The 23845-nt window shown below is 38.3% G+C and overlaps 1 protein-coding gene across 2 annotated transcripts in view; it reads left to right on the plus strand.

The window, feature by feature from the left end:
* Positions 1 to 23845, plus strand: part of RDX (radixin) — a 93946-nt gene that overhangs the window by 19230 nt on the left and 50871 nt on the right. For both annotated transcript variants that reach the window (XM_081098777.1, XM_081098776.1), the window contains exons 3-9: positions 3890 to 3973; positions 9502 to 9597; positions 12022 to 12296; positions 17452 to 17535; positions 17728 to 17874; positions 21382 to 21478; positions 22537 to 22700. In XM_081098777.1, coding sequence (XP_080954903.1) covers positions 3890 to 3973; positions 9502 to 9597; positions 12022 to 12296; positions 17452 to 17535; positions 17728 to 17874; positions 21382 to 21478; positions 22537 to 22700 — 947 coding nt within the window. The remainder of the gene's footprint in view (positions 1 to 3889; positions 3974 to 9501; positions 9598 to 12021; positions 12297 to 17451; positions 17536 to 17727; positions 17875 to 21381; positions 21479 to 22536; positions 22701 to 23845) is intronic.

Consider the following 23845-nt stretch of genomic DNA (forward strand, 5'->3'; position numbering starts at 1 on the left):
GCTAGAAGACATAAGAAAACGTTTTTGCAACCTTGGAGTAGGCAGAGTTTCTTATAGAACACAGAATGTTTGAATCATTTAAAAATACTGGATTTCATCAAAATTAAAAACTTTTGCTCTTTGAAAAACCCTGTATTTTTTGGACCTAATGTGATTTAACTGACTGTAACCGCTGGGATTGAACTGACTCAATTTTACAGATTTTGGATTTAACAGACAAATTTCTGGTCCGTATATAATATGTGAAAATTAACACTGTTAATTTTAAAATGCTTTTAAGCAAGATTTGCTTATAATTAAAAGGTTATTTTTTGTTATTAATAACTTATTTTTAACAAATTTTAGTGAATAACATGTTGGAAAAAGCTCTGTAGTAATTCCACCAACATAAATAGATATTAATATTTTCAACTATAGTATACAGATTTAAGTCCACGAGTCACCCCACGGCGACTGGCAGTGACAGCAGCAGCGGGGTGATGGGGGCAGCGCCTTCCTCTGATCGGCTCCGTCACCTCCCACAGAGGGAGGCCAGAGGCAGCAGCAGTGGCGGGGTGATGGGGGCGGTGCCTTCCCCTGACCTCATGATTGGCCCAGTCGCCTCCTTTGGGGAGCGGGCCTAAACCATCAGTAGGACATCCCCTGAGGGCTCCTGGACTGTTAGAGGGGCTGGCCGGGCTGAGGGAATCCCCACCTAGTGCACAAATTTTCATACACCGGACCTCTAGTCCTATATAACAAAAGGCTAATATGCAAATCGACCCAGTGGTGGAACGACTGGTCACTATGGCACACACTGACCACCAGGGGGCAGACGCTCAATGCAGGAGCTTCCCCCTGGTGATCAGTGCGCTCCCACAGGGGGAGCGCCGCACAGCCAGAAGCCCGGCTCAGGGCTGGCAAGCACAGCAGCGGTGACGGCAGCAGTTATATAGGATAACTGCTTTGTTGCTATAGCAGCATAGTTGAGTAGATGCAGCAGACTGTATAGTCTGCAAAGCTTAAAATATTTACTCTTTGGTCCTTTACAGAAAAAGTTTTTTGGCCCCTGGTTTATATAAACAGATTTACAGGCTCATTATAACAGTTGGCAAGGGAACTCACAAAAGGATCGTTATAAAAATAAATTGCATTTCTACAGAAGCAAAACCAGAAAAAAAATTGGAAAGATATTTTTCATTTTCACAGTCCTGAATTTGAATCCCTTATGCTAGATGAGTTTCACTGTTTGCGATATTTTAGATTTTAGAAAGGTGAATATGCTGTATTTATGTGTAAATGCCATTATATCATGAAACTTCCATTGACGTCTTTGCATTACCTCAAAAACGTTAATACTTCTGTAGGTCAGTGCACGAATATTCATTTGAAATAGGATGAATTAATTCACTAATTAGTCACATTGCTCCATGTCAAATTTTTGCTAGAAATTAGCTAATAAACTTCAGTTTTCAGTGTTTTTAGGATATCAAGAAACGGTGGACCTGTATTTATAATAGCTACAAAATTATAATGAACTAGGGGAAAGATATCTAGCAAATGATTAATGTGATTTTTAATACTCTTTTGGAAAGATATTGAAGAAGACTTAAATTAATGCATAGAGAGAACCATAGTCATGAATAGAAGAGTCAGTTTTTAAAAGATGTCATTTCTCCTCCAAGAGAATCTGTTGTAAAAATGAACTTAGTGTAGTTTCAGTTTAAAGCATGATAGAGTAATGATTATTATTTATAATGAAAAGTTTACAATTTCATATGAAGTCAAGAGCAAAAACAAAGTGCCAAGAATAGCTAAGACAGTTCTGAAGATAATGAGGGGAGACTTGCTCTACCAGATATAAAGACTTATTTAAAGATATAGTAATCAAGACAGTACGATATTGGCAGAATAGTTAAATGCAACAGAATTAGCACAAAATCAGATGCATACCTATAGACATTTGATTTGTGAAAGAGTAGTCTTTATCCTTATGGGGATTAAAAAATGAAATTGTACCTCTACTTCAAATCGTAAGCAAAAATTATTGAAGACAGCTTATGATAAAACTTTAGTAGGAAATATATTAATTGTATGCTGATTAGTTAATATTTTCATAATTCCAGAGTAGAGAAATATTTCTTAAATGTGCACAAAAACATTGATAAATTCAATATTAAAATTAAGGATGTGTTTACCAGAAAGAAGGGCAATTTATAAAGTAGAATGACAAACTTGGAGAAAAAAATTTTTGCAACAAAAATAACTGACAAAGTATCTAGGATACATAAAGATTTCCGACACAGGAGTAAGAAAAGACAACCCAATTAGAAAAATAAGCAGTAGCCCTGTCTAATTTGGTTACAAATTGGGGATTTCCATGATCCCCTCATCAGTTCCTATAATTTGTTATAATAACTCACGGAATTCAGGGAAACACTTAAGTTATTGTTACTGGTTAATATAGAGGATATTGTAAAGGATACAAATGAAAGATACAGATGAAGAGGAAGAAGGTAGGGTGTGGTCCAGAACAGTCCTGAGCTCAGGAGCTTCTGTACTTGTCAAATTTGGATGCACCCTCTTCTTTGTATGTGGTTGCACTCACCAACTCAGAACTCGCTGAACCCCCCTTCCTTGAGGATTTTTATGAAAGTTTCATTATGTAGGCATGATTGATTAAATCACGGGCCATTGATGATAAGCTCAGATCCCATTGTCTCTTCTCCCTGGAGGTTGGGGTGAGTGGCTCTAATCACATGGTTGGTTCCTCTAATCACATGGATGGTTTCTCTGGCTACCACTCCCCACCCTGAAGCTGTCTAGGAGCCAGCCTTCTGGAGTCAAGTCATTAGCATAAACTCTGGTTGGATGAAAGGGGCTTATTATGAATAACAAAAGATGTTCCTCACATCTGTCACTCAGGAACTTCCAGGGGTTTTAGGAGCTTTGTCAAGACCCAAGATGAAGACCAAATATGTATTATGTCACAATTGGTTTGATTTTATTATGGTTCATTGTTTACATATCTTACATGTATTGTTTTATGTGTAACAATAGTTCCTAATAGATATTACTTTAAAGAAGAAACGATCTATAAGATTTATTTGATTGGAGAAGGTAGAGGGTCTATATGTATAGAGATCGTGGTTGTTAGAATGAGTAAAACATGTAAGAAAATAAGTCTGATTTAGAGTTCTAATAGTGGAGTTAAAGTTTAAAAGATATATTTGTACCACATCATGGTGAATTCTCAGTAAAGATGCCACTCTGGAGTTAAAATTATTTTGGCTAAGAAGGCATGTTACATTCTTGGTGAGATAATCCAGCTAGAAAGGTGTTTACACAAAACAAATTAGAGTATAAAATAGAATCTAGCAAAGGGCATTCGATGAATGCTTTTTATAAAGTGAAGAATACATTTTCAGTATAAATAAAACTGATTTTTGTGTTTAAAGAAATATGAGATAATGAATGACATTCAAAGAATTTCGAGTTATACCTCAGTTTAAATGCCTGCTCTGCCTTTGATATCCATGTGTCGATGGCCAAATATTGGAACTCTTTCAGTTTCTGTGGAAATGAACATACCTCCTAGTATTGCTGGGGCTAAATGGGAATATGGGAAGCTCATGGCCTAGTGACTAGTATACGTTAGGTATTCAGTAAATGTTCTTAAAAGAAGACTTCATAAGGTCTTTGTTTTGCAAGTAGATTTAAGATTTCCTGTGATTAAAATCAAACCTTATTACTTTATCAAAGAAACGATGAGGTGCAATTATGGAATTGTTCTTTACTGTCTGCATTTTATATCACTTTATTTTAGAAATCAGATAAAAGTATTTTCTCCTGCCTAATACTTAATAAGTGTATTTTCTTTCCTACTGACTATTCTTTTTCCTTATTACAGATCAACGTGAGAGTAACCACGATGGACGCTGAGCTGGAATTTGCCATCCAGCCCAATACAACTGGCAAACAACTTTTTGACCAGGTATCATTAACCACATGAAATATGCAACTTTTGACACCATAGTGTGTATGCTATTGCACTTCTGTGTTTTTCTATACCTTTACTGATAAGCACATTGTAGCACTGGAACTTTTCACAGTACCTATTCAGGTATGTTGAATAGCTGTAGAGATCCTCTTCTCATTCCTAGATTTGAGGAGTCGGATTTTTTAAAAATAACTGTTAGCAGGTATTTATTTAATATCTGCTATGCAAATCATTGTAATGAAGACTAAAAGGAATTCAGACATTTACAAAGTGGGATGGGCGCACTAGATAGCGGGGATGGCAGTAGCAAAGACGGGAATTAGAGGCTGTAAGGCACCTAACAGGAGATTAGTGGCTTATTTGTTAGCCTGGAGTTAGCGCATGGATGTCATGTTAAGGAACTTGGATTACGATCTTGTCTTCTTTCTCTCCTGAGTGCACATTTGAGTCCCTTCTGGCCTTAAAAAAAGAAAAGTCAATACTTGGAAACTGCCTCCAGAGATCCTGATTTAATTATGTGGTGCCTACTTTAAACCATTAGTTTTTTGTTTTGTTTTTTAATTTAAGCTCCCTAGGTGATGCTGTATGTAATGTTCAAGTAATCAAATTTTATTGAGGAAAGGAGAAACGGGATTGGTGCCCTGGGGTCAAGTGATAAAGGTGAATGGATGATTGCAAAGAGGAGGAAAGTGATATATTTTCCATGGCCTGAGATTTCTAACTTTCGCATAAACTTTTAGTATGTGCAAGAGCAACAGTCTGTGGTCAGACTAATGTGACCTTAGAGCAGCGATTTTTAAAGACATGCAATACCGGACTATTTGGTCAGGGGCACTGACCTCTTTCTCCTTAGGTTGTCAAATAAAAAATGACAACAGCCAACACAACAAGAGCTATCCAGTGTGAATGAGCCAAAATTACATCTATTTTGTCCTGGTGAGGTAGCTCAGTTGCTTAGAGTGTCGTGTCCATATGCCAAGGTTGTGGGTTTCATCCGCTGTCAGGGTACATAAAAGAATCAATCAAAAAATGCATAAATAAGTGGAACGGCAAATCAAAGTTTCTCACTCTTTCCTTCCTCTCTCAAATCAATAAGTAAAATAAGTATACCTATATTTATGTCAGGTTGGCAAAAAATATATTTTTTTGTGTGCCACAGAATTTTAATAATTAGTTTATGTGTACCATGATAAAGGTTGAAAATCGCTGCTTGAGAGAATGGGGGTGAGTTTTTTGCATTACAGCAATAAATAACCAATCACATACCTTGGTTTTACTAGGTGTCATTTTATCATATACAAATATCAATGAAATAAATACAATGAAATAAAAATTTAAAATTCCTGGAAAGTTGTTCCTTTCCTTGACAAAGTGGTATACTTAATCTCCTGGTTAGGTGATTAAGATCTTGATAGCCCCGAGAAAGTCTTTTTGGAAGGTGAAAGGCTCTTTTTGTGTGTGAGTGCCCAAATTTTATAACAAAATGATAAGCAGCTGCATTCACCATACATAATGAACTAATATCTTGTGAACTAATACCCACTTTGTTGATTCTTGTAGGCCTTCTGTTTGTACACATACAGCCTACCTTTATTTGAAATAAAAATGTAAATAGAGTTAGCATTTATTGTACTTCATAGCAAGTTGAAATGTTATTTACGTAATTAATGAAATGCTTGTGGTAGCCAAACACTAGCCAGCTAGTGGGCCTTTTTGGTATTGATACTGAAAAATAAAATATTTGTGTTTTATTAAGCAGAATTGTTTTAGTTTGGATACCAGGGAAAAGGAAACCCCATTTATTTGGTGCAAGAGCGTGTAGCAGTTTGAAACATGGGCTCTGGAGCCACATCTGCCTGCTTTGGAGTCCTGACTACAGCCGTTCGACTTCGGACAGATTCCCGTCTTTGCCTCATTTTTCTCCTTTGTCAGTTAGGATGGTGATAGCCTCACTCCCTTTGAAGGTTGTGAGAATTAATTGGGACTTCATGTAAAGTACACAGAACAGTATTTTACATACATACATACAGCACACACATATGTACATGTTGTAAATGGAGGTCTAGATTAAGGAGTATTGTTATCTGTTTGGGCTCTCTCAACAATTCTTTAAAAAATTTTTTAAAATATGTTTTTATTGATTTCAGAGAGGAAGGGAGAGGGAGAGAGAGATAGATCAGTGATGAGAGAGAATCCTCGATCTGCGTCTAGCATGCGCCCTCCCCACCCCAATGGGGATCGAGCCCACAACCTGGGCATGTGCCCTGACCGGGAATCAAACCCTGACCTCCTGGTTCATGGGTTGACCATTCAACCACTGAGCGAACATCGGCCGGGCTCGACAGTTAATTCTTATAACTGCTGTTCTATTTCCTGACAAATTCTCTTGATCCAAGAATACACGGATTTAAAAGCAGGCTTTACTTGGGTATAGTGAGTAATGGGGTGAGCTGGCAGGTAGGTGCACTCAGGGTCCCTCCTGGAGCAAATCTAGAGTTAGGGGTCCTCTCAAGTAAGAGTACAGAGCTACATGAGTCCACCTTAGCAGTCTCTCTTCTGATGACATTGGTTTGAGGCCAGCTGTTGTGTGGAGGGACTCTAGTTGAGTGCTTATGGTTCTTTGCTCCCTGCTGACTCTTCCTTCACTAGCCTCCTCTTCCAGCCTCTACCTGTGGGATTAAAGTAGTGTGTTCATACCCCAAGGAGTGTCCAATATGATTTGTTAGGATGCAAAAAAAAAATTATATTTTTGTCTTTCCTCTTTCAAATTATTTTAAAAATATGTGCTTTATAATATAGTAGAGGCCCGGTGCATGAAATGCGTGCATGGGGAGGGGGGAGCTCTCAGCCCGGCCTGCACCCTCTCGCAGTCTGGATCCCTCTCGAAGTCTGGGATTCCTTGGGATGTAGCAGTGTGCCAGTTGGCAGGCGGCCAGGGAGGAGCCTGAATTGGGGCCAGATGCCGCGCCACTCTCGCTCATCCCGGCCCACTGTGCCTGCTGCTATGGAGTCAGGAGAGGCTCCTGCTGTGGCCACCGTGCTTGCCAGCCATGAGCCTAGCTTCTGGCTGAGCAGCGCTCCCCCTGTGGGAACATACCACCAGGGGGCAGCTCCTGCATTGAGCATCTGCCCCCTGGTGGTCAGTGCGCATCATAGACTGGTTGTTTCAGTTGTTCTGTTGTAACGGTCACTTAGGCTTTTATTATATAGACTAGTACAGTGATGTCGAACCTATGACACGCGTGTCAGAGGTGACACGCGAACTCATTTTTTTGGTTGATTTTTCTTTGTTAAATGGCATTTAAATATATAAAATAAATATCAAAAATATAAGTCTTTGTTTTACTATGGTTGCAAATATCAAAAAATTTCTATATGTGACATGGCATCAGAGTTAAGTTAGGGTTTTTCAAAATGCTGACACCCCGAGCTCAAAAGGTTCGCCATCACTGGACTAGTACATGTGTGACAGCATGTGTATAATTTATGAATATTCATGTATTGTAGTTATGTGCCCAAGCATTTTTTTACTTACACAAGGTGGGGCAAAAGTAGGTTTATAATTCATATGGAAAATAATATAATACTTACAACACAAGAAAAAAACACTGTTTTGTGTGCTCACAACTGGAAACCTACTTTTGCCCCACCTTGAAAGGTGTGTAATCGAAAGTTTCTGAGAACATTTCCAGAAGTAGGCAAAGAGCTGCTGAAAATACAAGGCCTCCTCAGGAACTGCACAGCTGAGCTCTCTTGCTCTTCCTGGTGTTTGTTGTCATAGTCTAAAGTTAAGGTACTGTCCCTGCTGCCTGCTGTGGCAAATACCCTTTATTTAGAATCACACAAAGCCTGGGGCAACAGCATAGGCCAGCTACCTGAATGCACAGCTGTCTGTTGCTCTTGACCTGGGTAAATTCCCTACCTCTGCCACTCCGAGCTGGAATGTTTGCTATGGCTCTGTTGGGACAAACTTTATTTTGCCAAAGTTAGATTATCTGGTCTTCTTTGTCCGCGTTAAAGTTTTGTTGTTTGGCATTGATTAACTTTTGCATCAGTATGAGTTTTTATATGCCACATCATCCAGAAATTTCTCTGTGTGTGTGTGTGTTTTTTTTATGGTAACCTTCCTTAACACAGTTAAGTGATTTTCCTATTTTTAATTTTGTGTGTATCATTTCAGTGAAATTTTTCAAGAGAGGGAAAGTGAACTAAAGGGTTCAGTTTGCTATATCGAAACCACAAGCCTGGCATGCTTTTAGATTTAATAATAAAAAAACAAGAATATTTATCACTTAAGAACTATTGTTGACTCTTTCTGTAAAGCTTTTAAAATGTTAACAAACTCTCAGCTCCTCCAACTCTATTCCCTCATTTTATTTTAAATATAGATTTTAAAAAATATGCTATGCTAAGTGTTGGGACAATCCTGTGGGACCTAGCTCACCACTTTATTTACTCTTAATACTTTTGAGTGCCTACCTCAGGCTAATCATTCTTTGAGATGACATGTATATTAAGATAAATAAGGCAAATAATCTCTGTCCGTAATTTTAAACAGTCAAGGAAAATAAATAGATATACTGCTAATTCAGTTAATTATGATACGATACAGTAAATGTTCTAGGATAGGTGAGTACCATGGAAACGTCAAGGGACAAGTGATTCATTTTCTCTGGATAATAGGAGAGCTTAATTCACAGAAGGTATGTCAGTTGAGCTGAACCTTGAGGAATAAATTATTCAACAGGTGGTAAAAGTACAGAAGGAACATTCTAGGCAGAAGAAAAAGCATGAGCAAAGCCGTAGAAGGGTAAACTACACGGCATGTTCCAGTAATGGTTTCTTGCTCAGTGAGGGAAGAGCATACAGTGGTGAGTGAAGGGAAGAATGGGGCGGTGAAAGCACCCGCTGGAATACCGGGAGCGTGGCATTTAAATGTTTGCAGTGACTCCTGTCACCAAAGTGGTACTGTTTTTGCCTTGCCTTAACCAGTCGTGTAGTTGTGAGGGTAGATTGAGCCGAGGGGTGCATAAATTCTTTTTCAAATTAGTGTTTTGGGTTTCTTTGGATAAATATTCAGAAGTGAGGTTGCTGGGTCATAAGGCAGTTCCATTTTTTTAGTTTTTTTGAGGAACCTCATGCTCTTTTCCACAGTGACTGCACCAGCCTGCATTTCTTATGGGGGTAAATTGAAATAGGAAAATGGGATTACGGCAGTTCTGTACCTGTTTCCCTAGACTCTTGTTATCTGTTGGGATCATGATGGGAGTGAGCAGGAAAAAGGAGGTATTAAAAAATGGATCAAATAGGATTGAATTGACACTATCAAATTTAATATACAAACCTGAATTTAACTTTTAGGAAATGTTCCTCTAATTAATATGTTAAATTTAGGAAAGAGCTTCTCTATAGCAAAGGTGTATACCTGTAATACCTATGTGGTTCTGTTTTTCTTTTGAAATATAGTGCCATAGTTAAAGTATGAATGTAGAACTGAAATTGACTTTTTTTTTTTTTTTAAGGTGGTGAAAACAGTTGGTTTGCGTGAGGTCTGGTTTTTTGGGCTGCAGTATGTGGACAGCAAAGGTTATTCTACATGGCTTAAACTAAATAAAAAGGTAAAGTATGTATAATGGGAATGAATAAATATATATATACTAGAGGCCCGGTGCACAAAAATTTGTGCACTCAGTGGGGGAGGGGGTGGTCCCTCAGCCCGGGCTGTGCCCTCTCGCAGTCTGGGACCCCTCGGGAGATAACGACCTGCTGGCTTAGGCCTGCTCCCGGGTGGCAGAGGGCAGGCCCAATCCCTAGGTGCAGCCCCTGGTCGGGCTCAGAGCAGGGCTGATTGGGGAGTTGGGGCGCCGCCCCCTGTCATGCACAGAGCAGGGCGATCGGGAGGTTGTGATGCCACCCTCAGTAACGCTCAGGGTAGGGCCGATTGGGGGGTTGGGGCACCGTCCCCTGTCACACTCAAGGCAGGGTCAATGGGGAGGTTGCGGTGCCACCCTCTGTCACGCACAGAGCAGGGCCCATCAGGGAGTTGGGGCGCCGCCACTCTCACACTCAGGGCAGGGCAGATGGGAGGTTATGGCTCTACCCCATCACACACAGAGCAGGGCCCTTGGGGGGCGAGGGGGGGTTGGGGCGCTGCACCCTGTCACACACAGAGCAGGGCCGATCAGGGGATTGGGGCGCCGCGCCCTGTCACACAGCCGCAGGGCGATCAGGGGGTTGGGGAGCTCCCCCCTATCAGGCACAAAGCAGGGCTGATCAGGGGGTTGGGGCGCCTTCCCCTGTCACAAACAGAGCAGGACGGATAGGGAGGTTGTGGCCCCGCCCCCTGTCACACACAGAGCCGCAGGGCGATCAGGGAGTTTGGGTGCTGCCCCCTGTCACGCTGATCCTGGTGCCGGGAGGCCTCTCGACTCCGCTGATCCCGGTGCTGGGAAGCATATTACCCTTTTACTATATAGGGTAGAGGTCCGGTGCACGGGTGGGGGCCGGCTGGTTTGCCCTGAAGGGTGTCCTGGATCAGGGTGGGGGTCCCCACTGGGGTGCCTGGCCAGCCTAGGTGAGGGGATGATGGCTGTTTGCAGCTGGTCACACATCCTTCAGGGGGGGTGTCCCCACTGGGGTGCCTGGCCAGCCTGGGTGAGGGGATGATAGCTGTTTGCAGCTGGTCACACACCCTTCAGGGTGGGGGTCCCCACTGGGGTGCCTGGCCTGTCTGGGTGAGGGGCTGAGGGCTGTTTTCAGGCTGGGGGTGACTGAAGCTTCCAACTGCTCCTTTTTTTCTTTTTTCTTTTTTTATTCTGGGCCAGCTTTAGCTTTGAGGCTTGGCTCCAGCTCTTAGGCCTCCACTGCTGAAAGTAGGTTTCTGGCCTTTGCTTACAACGTTGCGATCCTGCTGAAGCACAGTAGACTAAAGCAGGTTTCTGGGGTTTTGTTTAGCTTCTATATTTTGTTACATAGTTGCTTAGAGTTGCAGCTCAGAGGCCAGCAGCTGCAAGCGGGGAACATTGGAGTCCTCCATCACTGAAGCAAGCAAGCCTCATGTTAGTGTCAAGCTGCCTGGCTGCCGGCCGCCATCTTGGCTGGCAGTTAATTTGCATATTGCCCTGATTAGCCAATGGGAAGGGTAGTGGTTGTACGCTACTTACCATGTTTCTCTTTTATTAGATTGGATGGTAGAGAAATATGCTAACTAACCAGGACGCCATAATGGGTCCACCGGATAGGAGGAGGTTGCATGCGCAGCGTTGGGGATGGAGCGGCAGGGGCCTCCACGCGCCTGCTCTGGAGGAGGGGAGGGCCTGATCAGCAGCAGCCGCAGCTGCTTGAAAGCCGGGAGGGGATACGGCCCTGCCCGAGCTGGTGCAGCCCGAGCTGGTGCAGCGGCTCGGGCGGCCCTGGAGCGGACACAGGCAGGGTGGCTGGGGGACGCTGCGAGTCAGGCATGGGTTCCAGCCCCTCTCGGAGTGCGAATCAGACCCGGGTCCTGGCCCCCCACGGGGCACCTCCTTGCGCAATTTCAATCGCACGCTGGGCCTTTAGTTAACTAATAGTTAGGCTACTCTGAGGTTAATTATCTTGAATTTGTGTCAGAAAAGCTTAGGTACTGATCAGGCCTCCTTTTGTAGTTATCTCTGGATCATTAAAGTTGTCATGCTTTTTAATTGAATAAGGTACCATCAGCTTATCTTAGAAAAAGAAACATCCACTTTTTCTATTTGAAAATTGACAATATAGGAAATATTATTAACATGTACTGTATAACAGTACTGATTTTGATTTAAACATTTGTAGCATAAGCTTCTCAGGAGAAGTTTCAGTTTGGTTACCAGATAGGATCTGTGAGTTATAGGTCATCTTTGTGAGCATAGAATCTTTTCTCATATATTTTTTACAGGTTTAGAATCTAACAGATTTAGAATCTTATTGCTGTTTTACATCCTACTTCTAGAAAGAATTTGATGTGACTAGATTCAGTTATTTTGAACTTAAGATTTTTGTTGATTATACTTAAATTACTGTTCCAGGTGACACAGCAAGATGTTAAAAAAGAGAATCCTTTACAGTTCAAATTTAGAGCTAAATTCTTTCCTGAAGATGTTTCTGAGGAATTAATTCAAGAAATAACCCAGAGACTCTTCTTCTTGCAAGTTAAAGAAGCTATCTTAAATGATGAGATCTATTGCCCACCAGAGACCGCAGTCCTCCTGGCGTCCTATGCTGTCCAAGCCAAGTATGGAGACCATAACAAAGAGGTTCACAAGCCAGGCTACCTGGCCAATGACAGACTCCTCCCCCAGCGGTGAGTGAAACATGTTCCTATGTCATATTCCCTGAAAAATTACATTCCAGAAGTTTGTAAAGCGAATTATTTATTTATTTATTTATTTTAGGTTTCAAGTTGTCAGGTGAATTGGAGTATAGTTTTAAAAATCATGACTTCGTAGCTACGTAGGTTTATATAGTCTGCAACTACTAAACCTTCTGCCTCTTCTCTCCTCGTTTCCACAAGATAAGCAATAAATAGAGATTTGAGCTTGGAGGATGCCGCTGTCACTGCTTGGTAACAACACAGGCAGATACATGTCTAATAAATGCTTCTGAGAATAATAAGTAACAGCCTGTGTGTCCTCCATAGAATAAAAATTCCATTTCTAACTTAAAAAGGCATTTGAAGCCTAGTCTTCAGACTGACAGTCCTGTGCTGTGTTTTTATCCGCGTACACTGCTGCCTCTGTAAGTGTAAAGTGGCATGGCATGAGAAAAAAAATCATTGGCAGGAGACCTAGATTTTGAGTACTGATTCTGCTCTTTGCTAGTTGTGTGATCTTTGGTGCAAAAACCCAACATCCCTGAGTCTTGAAATCTGAATCTGCATAATGGGGATCACAGTTCTGCTCTGCCTACCTTTTAGTTTATGACGACTGTACATGAACTGTACGGTGTACAGTTTTAACTGTGAAGTGTGATACAAGTGTTAGTTGATAGCATTACTTAAGAAATTTAGGAAGTATAGCATCAGATATTACTTTTAACGATCTCAGTGCTTAATTGTAGCACACATGTCTCTGATATTAGAATATGTGTGGAGATCTTTTAGAACTGGAGAGAAGTTGTTACTGTTCTTAGTTCAAATTCTCAAGTTTTAAAATTTCCATTTAAATTCAAAACTGTATATCTTTTAATCTAAAAATTCAGTTCTGTACCACGTCTCATAGTAGTTAAGCTCTTAGATGTAGTTTCTTTTTCAGGTACTAAATATGAAGAAAGATTAACCTACGTTATGTCTACTTTTATTAATTTCCTTTGATTTTAGGCATCAATGTTTATTTTCATCTAACAAAGTGTACTCTGTTGATATAAGCTTAATAAGTTATCATTAAGTGCAGTAGCTTTAATATTTGATTGTTAAATATTAATATTGCAGCAATAGTTATCTTTGAAGGTAAAACAATGCATGTTGTTTACCAAAAGAATCAGGAATATGAGATACTTATAGTCTATGTGTTTGTCTGCTTTTTATTACTATTCTAACCCAAAATTCTTTTTCTCAGATTTTTAAAAATATGTTTTCATTGATTTTATTTTTTTTTAGAGAGAGGAAGGGTGAGGGATAGAGAGATAGAAACATCCATGAGAGAAACATCATTAGTTGGCGGCGGCCTGCAGCCCACCACTGGAGATTGAGCCCACAACCCAGGAATGTGCCCTGACTGGGAATCAAACCAGGGGCCTCTTGGTTCATGGGTCGATGTTCATCCACTGAACTACGCTGGCTGGGCTTCTCAGATTTTTTTAAGCACTGAATTAAGAAATTGAGTATTGGCACAGTAGAATTTCATTTCTGATAAGGTTTAGTTTTTATTTTTAATTGATGTATAACTTATATATAATAAAATGTACAGCAGATTAAGTTTTAAGCCAGTACATAAGGCAAATATTATATATAATCAAAATTATCCTGAACAACTTAATTGTTCATCAAAAATAATTTTATCTCAACAAGTATATATAACATAGTTGTTATTTCAGTGTTAATCAGATTCATATTTGTTGAGCACCAGATGAATTAATTGGTTTACAGTTCATAGTCATGTGATTTTAAAAAATTATAAACACTGGAATCACACGTAAGCACAATTTCTTATTTATTTTTTAAAAAACAATTTTTAAATATTTTTATTGATCTCCAAGAGGAAGGGAGAAGGAGAGAGAGAGATAGAAACATTAGTGATGAGAAAGAATCATTGATTGACTGCCTCCTGCATGCCCCCAACTGGGGATCAAGCCCACAACCTGGGCATATGCCCTTGACCGGAATTGAACCTGGGATCCTTTAGTCTGCAGGCTGACGCTCTAACTTCTGAGAAAACTGGCTAGGGCCAATTTCTTACTTTAAATGCATATGTGCTGTAACCACTCTATTTAAAAAGAAGATAGCACATGCTCTTTAAAATTTGATCTTTGCTATTGAAAGTACAGTCAGTTGGTCTTCAAGTTAATAGTCTGTGGAGAACTAATTCCAGCTATCTAAGATTAAAAGTGACTCACTCTAATGTTAGAATACTACTAATTTTTCAGTTCAGAATGGAGAAAATATTTTCACAGTGATTGCTAATTTCATGTTTGGTATATAGCACACTTTTACTCATTATCTAAGTATGAGGAATTAGTAATCAGAAGGTTATTTGGCAATCATAAATCATAGTAATTTGATGATTTTGATGGATGCCTTTAATTATTCGATTAAAAAACCCAGATAAGCCATCTGTTCTCCCACAGTAGAATTTAGTTTCCTGGTGATATGAATACTTAGCACCACTAGATAGTACCTTTTTCCTTTAAAAGGAGCTTGCTATACATAGATTTTTATATCCCAGGTTTCTGACTTGGGCATCTGGATGGCTAGTAATACCCTTTTGACAAGGTGGCGGGTGGGCAAGGGGTAGGGGGGAGGGAGGAATACATTTCACAGGAGGGAGATTTCAGTTTTGAACCTATTGAGTTTGAAATATCTATAGTTTAATCAAGAGAGAGCTAGCATTCATTTGTCAATGTGTGTTCAGATCTTGGAGAGCAGTTTGAGCTATGATAGTTTTGGGAGTAATTAGCACAAAAATGGGAATGAAAGAGATGGACCTTAAAGTCCTCTTGGACACACAGAATAAGAGAAAGGCATGGGATAGACCTTGTTGGAACTTTACTTTTAAGTACAGAGAAAGAGGCTCCTGTAAAGTATATTGAGATTAATACCAGGGGAGTGTTACATCATGGAAGCCAAGGTAAAAGAATGCTTTAAGGTCAGCAGTGTCAAATAATACAAAGAGGTTGAGTATGAAAGCAACGAATGTGTCTGTTGGGAATAACGGCAAGGTGATGGGTAGTGACCTTAGAAAGAGCAGTTTCAGTACAGTGTTGGGGAGTGAAGCCAGATTGTGGTAGACCAGGGGCAGTGGCCATGAGGTATGGAATTGAAGGGTAGTGAATATAGACAGTTCTCAAATGAAATTTGCTATTTAAAAGAAGAAAAGTAGGAGTAGCAAAGCATGGGTTTGTAGACATGTTCTGTAAAAGATGGGAAAGAATTGATTTTTAATATCCTGTACAAATTCTTGAGTACTCTTAAGTGCTGACAAGGGCATATAATGGTGAGCAATATCGCTGTGGTCTTTGCCCTCTGTAACACATAAGTATAGCTGCTAATAATATAGGCAGGGAACAATAAATACGTCTCCTGCCATAAAGAGTGGAGTGAAGATGCTGAAGAAGTGGAGAGAAGTCATTTAAAGGCCCACATAGAGTAACAGTCAAGTTGGATAGATTGGCCTTAGGCGTGAAGAAGGGCTCTTTCTGGACAGAAGAAAAAGGGGGGAAGGAAGTTTTGGGTACTTGCAAATCAGCCATGCATGTTTAATAATAAAAGAGCATTATGCAAAATACAAAAAAATGATATCTGAAATACAGGCTATAAAAACCTATAGCAGAAATCTTAATGGCATCCAATTTAACCCATATCTTCAGATTTAGTTAACATCTGGATACCAGCAATTCGCTGAATTGATTATGCCTTCAAGGCTGTTTGCACTCCTGTTGGTGAGCAGGGGTCAGATAACAAGAGAAAGGATAGACAAAAAAAATGTGGAAACTTAAGTGCTCTGAGGAAGAAGTCAAAACTCTTTCCCCAAAAAGCAAGGGTTTCAAAAAAGAATACATAGAGAAAGGAGCAGTTTGTAATAAGAAAATAATGGTCTGAGACCCCATCCATTAAGGAATCTACTCTCAATACTCACTTGTCCAAGGGAATATTCACACGAAGATTTCTTTGTATTGCCAAGAAGTTCCTAGGTTTTATGTAAACTTTTAATATAGCAAAACTATTTTATTTAAAAAAAATTTTTTTTATATTTTATTGATTTTTACAGAGAGGAAGGAGAGGGATAGAGAGTTAGAAACATCGATGAGAGAGAAACATAGATCAGCTGCCTCCTGTACACTCCCTACTGGGTATGTGCCTGCAACCAAGGTACATGCACTTGACCGGAATCGAACCTGGGACCCTTGAGTCCACATGCCAATGCTCTATCCACTGAGCCAAACCGGTTAGGGCACAAAACAATATTTTAACACCACAGCTTTTGCATCAATAAAGTAGGATTTGGGGATTCACCAATAAAGAAAGATAAATAATTATTATATGACCCAAAGAGAATAGAAGTACATACTCTATAGCTTGCATAATAGGTAAGTTATATGCATGTTGAATCTGCTGATTTGGTATTAAAAATCAGTTTGTGTGTTTTTATATTTGCATAATAAACACTGGAAGGATAAAACAACCTAATGAAAAGTTATTTGGAGGTTATGGTGGTGAGAAAAAGTATAACTTTTCACTTTTCAAAGTATTGCCTATAGAAAATTAAATTTAGCAGCACAAAAAATATATACAGTAAAAGAATTAAGGCCTAAGAATTCTGATTTTCAATCTGTTCTCTAATTTTTCCGTTAATATTGAGTTATTTTTCTTTTCTGTCCAATATTTTATTCATTTGAAACATTTGAATTCTTATAAACTATCTGTATAATAACTTCTAAAGCAAGTTATTTAAAATAATTTCAGGATCCTAGAAACTTTTTGTTTTTAGATAATTGTAGATTCGTGTGCGTTTTTAAAATTGTGGAAAGATCCTGTGTATCCTTCCAGCTCTCCCTTGCATAACTTCAGTACAGTATCACAGTCATAATACTGACATTGATACAATCCACCTAACTTACTCAGATTTCACCACTTTTACATGGAGTCATTTGTGTGTGTTTATTCTAGGCAGTTTTATTGTGTATAGATTTGTTTGACAACCACCACAGTGAGGGTCTGATTCTAAACTTTTTTTAAAGAGTATTGACTTTTCAGTTATAGGGGCATTTTCATTGGTGTGTTTTTTTTCTTTTTTTCATTGTAGTGTTTTGGAGCAACACAAATTGACAAAAGAGCAGTGGGAAGAAAGAATACAGAACTGGCATGAAGAACATAGAGGAATGCTAAGGTATTTGGATGGTTGTTTTCTTAGTGTTTTTCTCTAATTAAAGTATTTTTATTCTGTAACATTAATTATTACATCAGATTATCCTCAAAAGATCAGTTGACATGAATAAAGCACTGAATTTTAATTCACAGTATTTTTGTAAGTTGCTATTACTCTTACTTAAACATATTGTAATAAGCTTTATTTCAACAGGGAAGATTCTATGATGGAATACCTGAAGATTGCACAAGATCTAGAAATGTATGGAGTCAACTATTTTGAAATAAAAAATAAAAAAGGAACTGAATTGTGGCTAGGTGTTGATGCTTTGGGTCTCAATATTTATGAGCATGATGACAAGTAAGTAAGTAGTGAACTAGTCATTAATCAGTTGGCTTGATTACCCTTACTGCTTTTTTCTAAATTTAAAGATTAGTTAATGCCTCATACTGGTAGGCTTTCATATATCATATTTTCATTGTCTCAACATTTTGCAGTTTTATTTTTTAATTTGAAAAGAAAAATGTATTGATTTCACAGAGGGAGAGAGAGAGAGAGCAACATCAATGATGAGAGAATCATTGATCAGATGCCTCCTGCACACCCCACACGGGATGTAGCCCACACCTTGAGCATGTGCCCTGACCATGAATCAAACCTGGTGCACAGGTTGACTCTCAACCGCTGACGACGCTCAACCAGTGAGCCACCTTGGCCAGGCACTCAACATCTTGCACTTTTAGATTTTACTTAGTGTATTTATTAAAATGAGAGGATTTATTTTTATTTTAAGTATGCTTCTTAATCCCTTATAAGTTATGTCTAATAACTCTTAAAATTTGTCCCCTCAATAGTTGAAGAATAATTCTTTAATGTCATGCCTGGCATACAAGTTGAAATTGAAATTAGCATCTATAAGAAATCAGGAGCAATGAGACAATGGAATTAAAAGATATGTGATTTATTGTTTTGTGACACCTTTTTGTTGAACATTTATAGGAATTGTTTTGAATATTTTTGACATTATTAAAGTAGAATATCCCTGTGTTAAAAATACGTAATTTTATTTTGAAATTGACCAGGTATTTTTATATTAATATAAAATCCATCAAGCTCTTTCAGCCCTTTTCAGGAATGATAGCTGCAGTTGCTTCATAACTTTCTTTGATTTATTTACCAAACCATATAAGCATTCAAGTCTGCCAGTAGCACCTTTTACAAAGGCATTTCTCTATTCTGGGTTGGCTCCAAAATTTTAGTTTTATTATTACACATATCTAATAAAACACACATTTCTAAGCATATACATGATGATTGGTATATTTTTTCATTTATGTTACAAAGCAAGTTAAAATGGTATTCAGAAGGGAAAGTTTTGAAAAGCAAAAATAACTTTAAGACTATTAAGGCCTAGTCTTTTTTTTTTTTCTTTTAAAAGTTATTAAATTAGTTTTCATCAGAGTACTCATTGTATATATAGATACAGATAAAGATGGGGAATATGAAAGAGGCAGGGTTAGCTCGGGGCAGGAGGGAGGGATTGGGGATTGTGGACAAAGGGTTCTTTGGTCTTTTATGTAATGGTTTAATTTCTTCTTTAAAAATATGTTTTAATGATTTCAGAGAGAGGGAGAGAGAGAAACATAGATGAGAGAGAATCATCATCTATTGGCTGCCACCTCTATTCCCCCTACTGGGGATCGAGCCTGCAACCCAGGCATGTGCCCTAATCTGGAATCAAACCGTGACCTCCTGGTCCATGGGTCGATGCTCAACCACTGAACCACACCAGCCGGGCTACTTTCTTTTTATGATGAGAATGTATTTATTATTTATATTTCCTTTTTATAAATATATATTTTTATTGATTTCAGAGAGGAAGGGTAAAAGAGAGAGAGAGAAACATCAGTGATGAGAGAGAATCATTGATCGGCTGCCTCCTGCACGCCTCCCTACCAGGAATTGAGTGTGCAACACTGGCATGTGCCCTAATTGGAAATCGAACTGTGACCTCGTGGTTTATAGGTTGATACTCATCCACTGAACCATGCCAGTCAGGCCCAAATTTTTTTTAAAAAATAGGGTTCAACTTTAAAGGTTAGTTAGGTTCTTTTACCGTCTCTGTTACTGGTTATCTTTGTGACCCTGGTCAAATTATTAACTGAAATTTGTATAACTGCTAGGGTCACCTTACAGGATTGTTGTGAGAATTATACGAGAAAGTTGCTTTAGAATTTGTAAAAGTAACATGTAAATGTAGTGTATAATGTTACCTTAAAGGTAGTATTCTAACAGCCTCCCTTTTAAGTAGGTATTTTTGACTTACTTTGGTGGCCACTAGGGGACAGTATAAAGCATGGATATTGAATGAAGTGGTTTTTTTTGTAGAAAAAATTATTTGCTGTACTGCAGTCAGTCAGGTTAAGAATTGAAAGGACTATAAATAGATAGAAATTCATACTTTGTTATCAGAACACTGACTGAATATGCCTTTTGGCCAACAAGGTGTTACAGTCGTTTTGTGTTCTTGTTATTGGAAGCAGTGATGCATTTGATGGGCAGTCTGAAACAGTAAAATATATGAAAAGCAGAAACAAAATTACTTGTTCCAGTCTGATTTCCTAAATCTTTGTATGTAGAGAGGTAAACAGGGACATCTGTTTTATCGTCATAGAGTTAGAATTTAGTTCTATTCATCCAAACATTTGTATATATAAGTATTTAAAATTTTTTGTGGGAGATATGTCATATACGATAAAACTAAGTCTTTTATTTATTTTTCATTATTATTAATCCTTTCCCGAGGACATGCTGAGAGAGAGAGAGAGAGAAAGAGAGAGAGCGAGAGATATAGATCAATTAGTTGCCTTCTAAATGCACCCGACCAGGGATCAAGCCCAGGTATGTGCCCTGACCGGGACTAGAACTGGCAACCTTCGGTGCATAGGACGACCGACGCTCAACCAACTGAGCCACTCCAGCCTGGCTAAAATTAAGCCTTTAAAAAAAAAAATGTATTGCCGAAACCGGTTTGGCTCAGTGGATAGAGCGTCGGCCTGCGGACTGAAAGGTCCCAGGTTCGATTCCGGTCAAGGGCATGTACCTGGGTTGTGGGCACATCCCCAGTAGGAGATGTGCAGGAGGCAGCTGATCGATGTTTCTCTCTCATCGATGTTTCTAACTCTCTATCTCTCTCCCTTCCTCTCTGTAAAAAATCAATAAAATATATTTTTTTAAAAAAATGTATTTATTGGTGAAAGTATTATAGATGTCCCCATTTTTCCCCCATTGACTCCCCTCCCACCCCTATTCCTGCCCCCTCCCCCCAGGCCTTCACTGCACTGTTGTCTGTCTGTGTACTGAAAATTCAGTTTTTAGTATATTTATAAATAATGCAAACATTTTCAAATTAAACAGGAAGGAAAACATTTTTTAATATTTAGTAACTTATGTCCATAATTCACACGAAAAGTTATACAAGCTATCTTTTTCCCCCCTCTCTTCTTAAACATATTTAAGCTTAATAGTTGTAGTATCTTGACTCTAAATAAAACCAGTGCAAACTCTCAGAGCTCAGTTTAACACTCTAGAACTAGATAGTTTCCTCTAGGTAATTTTAGGAAAATCAAGGTTCATGACACATTATGAATTTTTTTGGGATAGTTATTCTTTGTTTTATGTGATTTTAACTGATCAAATTTTCCCCTTCAAAGTAAATGTCAACAGTGTGCTATGAGTAAGTTAATACATTTTGAAAATCTGGAACTCTTAAGATTGGTCATTTGGATAAATTGGCCCCCAAAAATTGATAGGGATTTTGTCCATTGTTTCCTGCTTCTAACTAAAGGGATGCTCTCATTTTTTAAGGTTAACACCTAAAATTGGTTTTCCCTGGAGTGAAATCAGAAATATTTCATTTAATGACAAAAAGTTTGTTATAAAGCCAATCGACAAAAAGGCACCTGTAAGTAAATTTTTAAAATATGTTTTATGTATTGTAAACTTCTGTGACTTTGCTATGGTATTACTTGAAGAATGACATTGTTCATTTATTGAATTGCTCCTGAGGAATACTCTTTTTCACCTTGTATTGTATAATAAATGTTATTAAAAATTCAATGTTCCAATTTTATTATACCATACAACTATTAGAGTTTTATTTTAGCTGAAATTTAACTATTAGCTATTAGGAGGTGGTTAAAAATAATCACCATTTCTAAGAAGCAATTTAGGAATGTTGGTGTTGGTGTTTGGAATGTAACAGAGGTAGCCCTATTCTGTTAAAAGGGATTTGCATCATGAATGTTGTATTTTTGTAATTGGAAGCCTTAAACTTAAATCTTTTTTTTTTTTTAAATATATTTTATTGATTTTTTACAGAGAGGAAGGGAGAGAGATAGTTAGAAACATCGATCAGCTGCCTCCTGCACATCTCCTACTGGGGATGTGCCGCAACCCAGGTACATGCCCTTGACCGGAATCGAACCTGGGACCTTTCAGTCCACAGGCCGACGCTCTATCCACTGAGCCAAACCGGTTTCGGCTAAACTTAAATCTTTATATTTAAATAGATTCTTTGACTCCTGTAGTGTCAAACGTAGTTTGTATTCTGTCAGTTACTGAAAAGGCAAAAGATGAGAACAATTCTAGGTTAAAAAACTTGACAGCCTTGAACAAAGGACGGTTTTGAGATAAATGTGATAAAAATGAAAACAAACAAACCCTGGGGTGGAGGCACAGATACTAATAGTTACGTTGGAGAAGAAACAGTAATAAATGACAGTTAATGTATTGAGACTATAAGATTATTATCCTCTTCACAAAACTGGTGGGGAATGGAAAGGTTGGGAACCAGTTATATGAAAGTATGGCATATTCATGAGAGATCAGAAACTTTATGATATCTAAGCCTGATGTAATGTGACGTAAGAATTCATGCCACATATTGAGATTTATCTACAGATTATTGTGTGAGAGACTGTCCTTTAGGAAGATTTTAAACTCGGAGTACTTTATGTTTAGGATTTTGTTTTTTATGCGCCTCGTCTGAGGATCAATAAGCGGATTTTGGCCTTATGTATGGGAAACCACGAACTGTACATGCGGAGAAGGAAGCCTGATACGATTGAAGTGCAACAGATGAAGGCTCAGGCTAGGGAGGAGAAACACCAGAAGCAGTTGGAAAGGTATGGAATTTATAGTCTTTCATACTCAAAATTTACATTTTAACGATGTTTTCATTGTATTAAAATTGAATGACAGTTATAATTTTCAGGTTAGAGATCTGAGTAAGTAGCTTTTCATGATTTCACAAATGTGCCTTTCCTTTATCATGCTTGCTTCTCACTGACAGATATTGGCTTGGATGTAGTATGACATTTTCAAGTTGTTTTTTTTGTGACTTACATTTTTTAATTTTTCAGGATAAGACTATGCTGAATGTTTGTGTTTTTTTTTTGTTTTGTTTTTTGTTTTTTTTGCAACAATGTCGTGGACATTGTAGAACTCAAAAAGTCATTGTACAGAGTATAGTAATACCAGTTCTCACTGTCAATAACACTATCTTTTTAACCATGGTTCATTTAGACTTCAAAAGAAGATACTATCTATGATAATAAAAGCATAATATGCTAATTAGACCAGACAGTCCAGACGAAGGCGAGGCTGCTAGGGCCGAGGCAAGCCACTGCCACTGCAAGGGCCAAGCCCCTTGCATGAATTTCGTGCATCGGACCTCTAGTTAACTATATTAAATTGAGAATTTTTGAAATGGAAAGATTGAGTATAATTCTTGTTGAGCCTAGAACCAGATTACTGGGTCTGAAACAAAATTCCCAAATCTGATTCTAGACTGATTGAAACTTTATGCTTTATTTGAAAAAATTTAGACACCAAACTAAAGTTAACCTTCATTAAAGAAATCTTTGCAGAATAGCATGATAATCTGTGAAATAGAGTAGGTTCAAAAGAAAACAGAATTGAGGAGACCTAAATATGTGTAGATTTACATATTTCAAACATACTAAAATTACATGATTTGAATCTAATAGGCTCTCTACTAAATATAATTTTGCTTTCTATTCTTTCAGTGTTTGTATTTAATGATGTATTTTTTTCTTAAATGTTCTGTGTAGTTCAGACCTTTTATTAATTCAGATTACTCTCCTCAGCTTACATGCCTTAGAGAAGTTTACTGTATTTAAAATATACTTCATATAGGCATGAAACTTTCTAGTAATTTAACTTTCATACTGTTAAAGATACTTCGTTGGATTTTTACTTTGACTGGGCTCTCTTTTTTACTGTTCTCAGGTGGTTTAGGATCACATGT

Source organism: Myotis nattereri (genome assembly GCF_964212035.1).
Source record: "Myotis nattereri genome assembly, chromosome: 9".
Lineage (NCBI taxonomy): Eukaryota > Metazoa > Chordata > Mammalia > Chiroptera > Vespertilionidae > Myotis > Myotis nattereri.